The sequence below is a fragment of the Halichoerus grypus genome, chromosome 4, assembly GCF_964656455.1.
Source record: "Halichoerus grypus chromosome 4, mHalGry1.hap1.1, whole genome shotgun sequence".
NCBI classification, from domain to species: domain Eukaryota; kingdom Metazoa; phylum Chordata; class Mammalia; order Carnivora; family Phocidae; genus Halichoerus; species Halichoerus grypus.
Window position 1 is genome coordinate 28,805,957 of NC_135715.1, and position 7,281 is coordinate 28,813,237.

General features: G+C 50.0%; 1 protein-coding gene across 1 annotated transcript; it reads left to right on the forward strand.

Annotated features, from left to right (window-relative positions):
• Positions 1-828: 828 nt before the first annotated feature.
• On the forward strand, positions 829-3,289 carry POU4F1 (POU class 4 homeobox 1). Its single transcript, XM_036066932.2, has 2 exons — positions 829-1,200; positions 1,867-3,289. The coding sequence occupies exons 1-2, from the start codon at positions 1,078-1,080 to the stop codon at positions 3,007-3,009; spliced, it is 1,266 nt and encodes a 421-aa protein (XP_035922825.2). The 5' UTR covers positions 829-1,077; the 3' UTR covers positions 3,010-3,289.
• The last annotated feature ends 3,992 nt before the right edge of the window (positions 3,290-7,281 follow it).

A 7,281-nucleotide genomic window follows, 5' to 3' on the forward strand; every position in this document is an offset into this window, starting at 1 on the left:
GAAATGCACAATTTCATTTCAACAGCGGTTCCCTAGTAGAAAGCACACGCTCCTCGTGGCTCCTAAGTGGCTGTCACTGTCGGTGCCTGACACAGTTATATTCACAACAACAACAACAACAACAAAGTATGCGGAGGAAATTAAATTATATGGAAATCAATAGCGTCTGACTGCTTCAAACAAATGTCTGTCACCGCGATTATTCTCCAGGAACCTATTTATAAACCTTGAAAGAAACAGGTTCTTGCAGCAAAAGACAGCATCTTCCGCATTTCTGTGTTGTTATTTATACTGTATACAGAGGAATGCGCGGGCATAATTTAACATACAAATACCCAGCTGTATACATTATATAACAGCTTGTTAGACATCCCGGAGCGGAGGTGTGCCTAAGTAATGCGCATATATTCCGGGCTTGCGATGGGGATGGGGGAGAGTTTGAGAGAGGCAAAGCACCAAGGGGCTGTGAGCATCTTGTCTTTCTCCCCCTAAAAGGTGCGTACCCTGAAACAATAGCTAGCCTTTTTGATCTTTCCAGAGCCGCGGTGGGAAAGGTGAGGCGTGCAGTGCGCATGCCCGGGTAGCTACAGGTGCATCACCTGCGCTGTCCTTGCTGGTGGTCACTATAAGAGCGGCTCCCAAGCGCCTGTCGCGGCCGGGCGAGCGCGCGCGCGCTCAGACGCACGGCGCCGCGGAGAGAGAGAGCGCGCGTCAGACAGACAGAGACAGCTGATGCCTGTCAGCGCGGCGGGGCCGGGAGCTCTCGCGAGAGCTCCCCGAACCGGCCGCGAGAAGTGGGGCTCAGGTGTAAGAGGAGTGCATCCCGTCGGCGCGCGGGGCTAGAGCTCTAGGAGAAGTGGGATCGCGAGGCCGGTGCGCGGCGCTCTGCACGGTCAAAGGGAGCGCCGGGCAGCAGCGGCGGCAGCAGAGGAGCAGCAGCAGCCCCCGGCGCGGCCGCCGCCTCCGCGCCGCCAGCAGCCGCGGCTGCAGCCTCCGAAGGGAGGCCGGGGGAGCCGGCGTGCGCACTTTCCGGCAGACTTTCGGAGTGTTTGTGGATTTACATGCCAAGCCATCAAGATGATGTCTATGAACAGCAAGCAGCCTCACTTTGCCATGCATCCCACCCTCCCTGAGCACAAGTACCCGTCGCTGCACTCCAGCTCTGAGGCCATCCGGCGGGCCTGCCTGCCCACGCCGCCGGTAAGCGCCCCACGCCCGAGGCTCCGGCCCGCGCGCCTGCCCCCTCCCCGTCTCCGAGACACTGCATGTCGGGTGCTGATGCGCGCCAGGTCCCGGTGCTGGGTTTTGCGGGCAGGGATTTTTAGAGGAATCCCGCGGCGAGGCACGTTTTGTCCGGTGGCGCTTAATGTCGTGTTCCCGTCGCCTCTGCCTCGTGTTGGGCGCCTGCGATCAGAGTGGGAAGCGCTGGGGCCATGACTCTCGACTTCCCTCCACTTTCTCTGTTAATTTCACGCCTCAGAAAGGCGGTCTCTGTGCGTGTTCGGGTGCGTGACACGGGTCCCCAGCTGCGAGTTACATCTCCATTTCTTCTTCTTTCCCCCTTCCTTTTTGGTCTCCCACGCCGGTTCCCGGAATGTGTTCTTGTGCCCCCCTCTCCCCTGCCCATATCCCTCTCCCCCCACTCACGTCCCTTCTCATCTGTCCCCCCCTGTCTCGTGCTCAATGTGCTCCCCATTCCATCTTTCCCGGTCTCCGCTATCCCCACCCCCGTTGTCGTTATTTTGGTTGCTTTGTGTTTGGTTTGCCCTTTGCTTGTGCTTTCCGGCTTGTGTGTGGTTTTGTTTTGTGTTTTTGCCTTTTTTGTTTGTTTGTTTTTTGTTTTGGTTTGGTTTGTGTCGCCTGCAGCTGCAGAGCAACCTCTTCGCCAGCCTAGACGAAACGCTGCTGGCGCGGGCAGAGGCGCTGGCGGCCGTGGACATCGCCGTGTCCCAGGGCAAGAGCCACCCATTCAAGCCAGACGCCACGTACCACACGATGAACAGCGTGCCATGCACGTCCACGTCCACCGTGCCGCTGGCGCACCACCACCACCACCACCACCACCACCAGGCGCTCGAGCCTGGCGACCTGCTGGACCACATTTCGTCGCCCTCGCTCGCGCTCATGGCCGGCGCGGGTGGCGCGGGCGCGGCGGGCGGCGGCGGCGGCGCCCACGACGGCCCGGGGGGCGGCGGCGGCCCGGGGGGCGGCGGAGGCCCGGGCGGCGGCGGCCCCGGGGGCGGCGGCGGCGGCGGTGGCCCGGGGGGCGGCGGCGGCGGCCCGGGCGGCGGGCTGCTAGGCGGCTCGGCGCACCCGCATCCGCACATGCACGGCCTGGGCCACCTGTCGCACCCGGCGGCGGCGGCCGCCATGAACATGCCGTCGGGTCTGCCGCACCCCGGGCTGGTGGCGGCGGCGGCGCACCACGGCGCGGCGGCGGCGGCGGCGGCGGCGGCGGCCGGGCAGGTGGCGGCGGCCTCAGCGGCTGCGGCCGTAGTGGGCGCGGCGGGCCTGGCGTCCATCTGCGACTCGGACACGGACCCGCGCGAGCTCGAGGCGTTCGCCGAGCGCTTCAAGCAGAGGCGCATCAAGCTGGGCGTGACGCAGGCCGACGTGGGCTCGGCGCTGGCCAACCTCAAGATCCCGGGCGTGGGCTCGCTCAGCCAGAGCACCATCTGCAGGTTCGAGTCGCTCACGCTCTCGCACAACAACATGATCGCGCTCAAGCCCATCCTGCAGGCGTGGCTCGAGGAGGCCGAGGGCGCGCAGCGCGAGAAAATGAACAAGCCCGAGCTCTTCAACGGCGGCGAGAAGAAGCGCAAGCGGACTTCCATCGCAGCGCCGGAGAAGCGCTCCCTCGAGGCCTACTTCGCCGTACAACCCCGGCCCTCCTCCGAGAAGATCGCCGCCATCGCCGAGAAACTGGACCTCAAAAAGAACGTGGTGCGGGTGTGGTTTTGCAACCAGAGACAGAAGCAGAAGCGGATGAAATTCTCCGCCACTTACTGAGGGGGGAGCGGGAGGTGCAGGGCGGGGCAGAGCGGGGAGCTGAAGGGGCTTTTCGGGGCCTTTCCCTGAGCCTGTTTCCCCTAGATTTGGAGTGTCCGTTATCTTGCTTGCATTTGGGGAGTCCCTCCTAGCGCACTCTCCTCTACCCCCTCTCTGCTCTCCCTGCCCTTTACTAACGTCCCCAGAAAAGAGGACTGCGGTGCTGGGTGTGGACACCGGAGAGTCAGGCTGGGGAGAAAGGGGGAATATTTGGGTGAGTGGGGAGATGAGGGGAAGGAAAGCAGAGACTGGAGGAGGGGTTCTGAGGAGCAGATTGGTTCTGGGGGTTAGGGTGGGGGGGGGGGGAGACTCGGGAAGAGTAGGGAAATGGACTGTTTTTGACCAGAGACACTTGTCAAAATCTCCTGGGGACCAAGGGACTATGTACAAAAACAAACCTACCAACCACCAAAACCAGACAAAGACAAACTAAAACAAAACAGAACAAAAAGATAAAAATGCTTTAGAAACTTAACTCTGGGGAGCCGTATTCTGCAGCTTCATTCCCCCCTAAGGAAGAGAAAAAAAAGAGCACCACTATTATTACCACCCACTCCAACCCTACATACATGAACTGAGTTAAAAATGAAAAACCAAACAAACCAGAAGGTGAAATTCTGGGTAGCGAAGCTAGTTGTTCCGTCTCTGTGTTTACTTTCTCCCCCCAAGTCTCACCTCCGCCCCATCCGTGTCCTCTTTGATTTATTTTCTCCGTTCCAATGAGTCTCCGATAGCTGCTCTCCATAGCCAGAAAGTGAGGGGTGGGGGGCACAGCTAAAGGAGAGGGAGGCTATTCAGGGGTCCCAAGTTTTCGGGTGATCTGGCCTATACTGCTCTGGCCTGGTCACTCTCCTGGTGGGGATGTTTAGGGAGAGAGAGACACACAGTCTTTGAGCTGACTAAAAAGAATTTAGGGGCTCTGAAATAAATACTTTGTTCTAGGAAAAGAAAACAATTTAACAAGGTTTTTCTCTTTTCATTTTTGTTCATATATCTAAGATCCGGAAAAAAGATTATTTCAAAATAAGCTCCCCCTTCCTCCCCATAGAACTTGCGTGACCGTTCAATTATTTTTCTGAGTGTGGTTTATTTTAAACTACCTACTGATTTTTCCCCCTATTGATTCAAATATACTGATGGGGTGGAAGACACTAGGAGAGATACTGTGCCCCATTTTCTCTCCAGAATAAGACCCATCTTGCTCTTCTAGGTACCCCTTCTTTCTCTCTTGAAGAACATGAAATCGTTGAAATATTGGAAAGTTTCTGCTTTCAGTTGGAGCAGGACTTGGCTGGGAGAAAAATCAACTAAATCCCAGAAGAGAGGAAGACAGGTTTAAAGCCCTCCGTTTGTTTCAAAGGGGTCTGCATGTTGGGGGGGAAGCAGAACAAAACTGTGTTTTTATTATTATTATTATTATTATTATTATTATTATTATTATTATTCAAAAGTAATTTATTGCTGGGGATAAATGTTGGGTAGCAAGAACTTTAATTTGCACTATCAGTCTCCCAAATAGAAAATCTTGTATAGTATTTCATAGTAATAATCAAGGTACTCTATGAACTGCTGATGGATTAAAAAAAAAAAAAGAGAGAGACAGTTGAAGGTGGTTAGGTAAAATGCCTGCTTGGTGCACAAGATACTCTTTTGATCTCGTGTGGAGATGGTTTATTACCATCCTTTAATAAGAACTAAAAAATTGAAAACAACAAATGAGAAAAGGAAAACTCTGCCATTTAACAAGACTGAAATCATGCATGATCTGAAAGGTGCAGAAAGAAACACAATTAGGTCTCACTCTGGTTAGGTATTATTTATTTAATTACGTTGTATATCATTGTTTGCAGCGCAAACATACTATGCATTTGAAACTGAGCACTCAACTGGGCTAGCTTTCTGATAGACCGTTTTGTGGATAGTGTGATTTCACAGTCTACTGCCTGTTTTCACCGAAAACACAACATTCTTGTCATATTCTTGTATTTAGAGGAAGAGAAAAAAAAGGAAGACTACTGTAAATATTTTCTTTAATGCACACACTCACACAGTGGTTACAAACTGCCAGTGTTAATCCTGAAATGTCTCACGGATTGATCTACCTGTCCATGTATGTCTGCTGAGCTTTCTCCTTGGTTATGTCTTTGCTCTATTACCTTTCCCCCTCCCCACTTCTATTAGAACCATTTCTGTGCGCCAAAATACAACAGGGGGATGTGTCCCAGTACGCTTACAAATAAAACATAACTGAAAGAAGAGCAGTTTTATGATTTGGGTGCATTTTTGTTTATACTGGGCCAAGTCCTGGTGAAGGCGGTCAAAAAATGAGATTCAGTTCAACCACAAATACAGGGGAGGATATTGAAAGGGGGATATAAAGTGAGGAAGGGGTGAGAATGATGTATTTTTCTGCTGAATCAGAATTCACTTTCAGATAACTCATGTGAAAAGCGGTGCTCTGAATAAAATGAATTCTATATTAGTTACCTGTGTTTATCAATTTTTTTTTTAAACTGCAGAAACTCTTAAACCACAGCACTCACTTCAAAGTGGTGGAAGGTAATAAATAACCAGGTCCCCCTCCCCCAAATTAAATTGAGGTTCAGGGAAAGAGGCATTTGAAGGTTTCTATGTGTTGTTCTAGCCTATAAAGATTTCTTTAAAAAATGTTGTAACTAAATGACTTTGCTTTGGAGGTTAATAAATATAAAAAATCATGCACAGATCGGATCTGTCCAGCCACCATGTCAAATGCCTGTGTTCATCTGAAACATTTAGTGTGCCACCTACTGCTCCAGAAAGACCAGAGATACTTTATTTATTGGGGACCCCGGACTAGATCAGATGCCAAATGTACAAAGTTTCTGAATAGCTGGGATTATATCTTCTGACATCATCCTATTTTAGCCAAGTCTTTTTAATTTCACCGGCAAATCTGTGAAACAAAACACTTGATGTTCAAAAAAGAATAGTACATTTAAAAAGCTGTGATTTTAAACAGTTGTTAATGTTTAAAAAAAGCACTAGAGGTATTTTTCAAAATAGATCTCTTCCATCAAAATTGATTTGTTTCTGTTGTTACTGACTTGATGTCATCAAAGTTTTTAATAAAATGCATTTGTAAAGAAAAAAAACAACAAACAAACCGTTATTTTATAGGAAAGTATGACCGGATTTCATTGTTGGAGAACCAGGAATGAACAAATGAAAAGATTTACAAAGGCTGTTTTTTTTTTTTTTCCAATCTGCTCCAAATGGAAATGTTGCAGGCAAATACATTTGTATTATATAATGATGACCAATGTATGTAATAATAACTTAAGTATTTGTTTTGTATTAAAATCCTTACCAAATAAAAAGAAGACAATATTATGTTAATAAAACATCATGAAAACATATGCTTTGCAGAGTTTCCTATTTTATGTAGTAGGAAACTGTGCAAAACAGAAATGCTTTGCTCTCTGGTGAGTGAATCTGTGTACCTTGGGAAGGAATAATAAGACTGTTCTACGACACCTTTGTCGATTTAGGAAGAAACAAACAAGCAAACAAACGTCTTCCTGAAGAGAGTGCAAAGGCTTGTCACTCAGCGTACTTGGCCTTTCAAAGTTTTCTGGTTGTGAAGAGGTACTACACTCTAAGCAGATTCTGAAACCAGTTGGTGAGTGGAAATAGTAAAATGAGTGGCTCCCGTACTTTAAAAGAATAATCTTAAGGTAAGTTGGAGAGAGTGGGAAAATTGTGCTCCGTTTGTATTTCAGCTTCTCAGGAAATCCAGGCGGTCGTGGAGTAGGATGGGCAAAAGAAAAATAAGTATGAAATGTTCCTGCCACGTTTATGCCATCCGTTCATTTTAAATTTCTCTTTGCCCCAGTCCTAGCTCAGGGTCCTGCTCCTTCTCTAGGTCTAAGAAATGATGCCCTCAAGACACATCAACTAACTTCTGAGTAGATTTTTGTTTCATGCGTGTTCTGAAATTGCTCTCAACTTCGATTACACTCTCATAAATAAACCCAGCACGCACCCACTGCCATGACTGTATCAGTTTATACTTTCTCGTGATATTAAGACTACGTCTGTCCTGTTACCACACGTAGCCATGCCAAGAGAAGAAAGGGCGCCCTAGCCCCCAGGACTCACCTGGCCAGCCCCCGCCCATGGCCCTCTGCCGCGGCGCCCGGGCCTCTCCCGCGACCCTGCGTGAAGCATCCCTGCTCTATCTTTCTCGGGGAT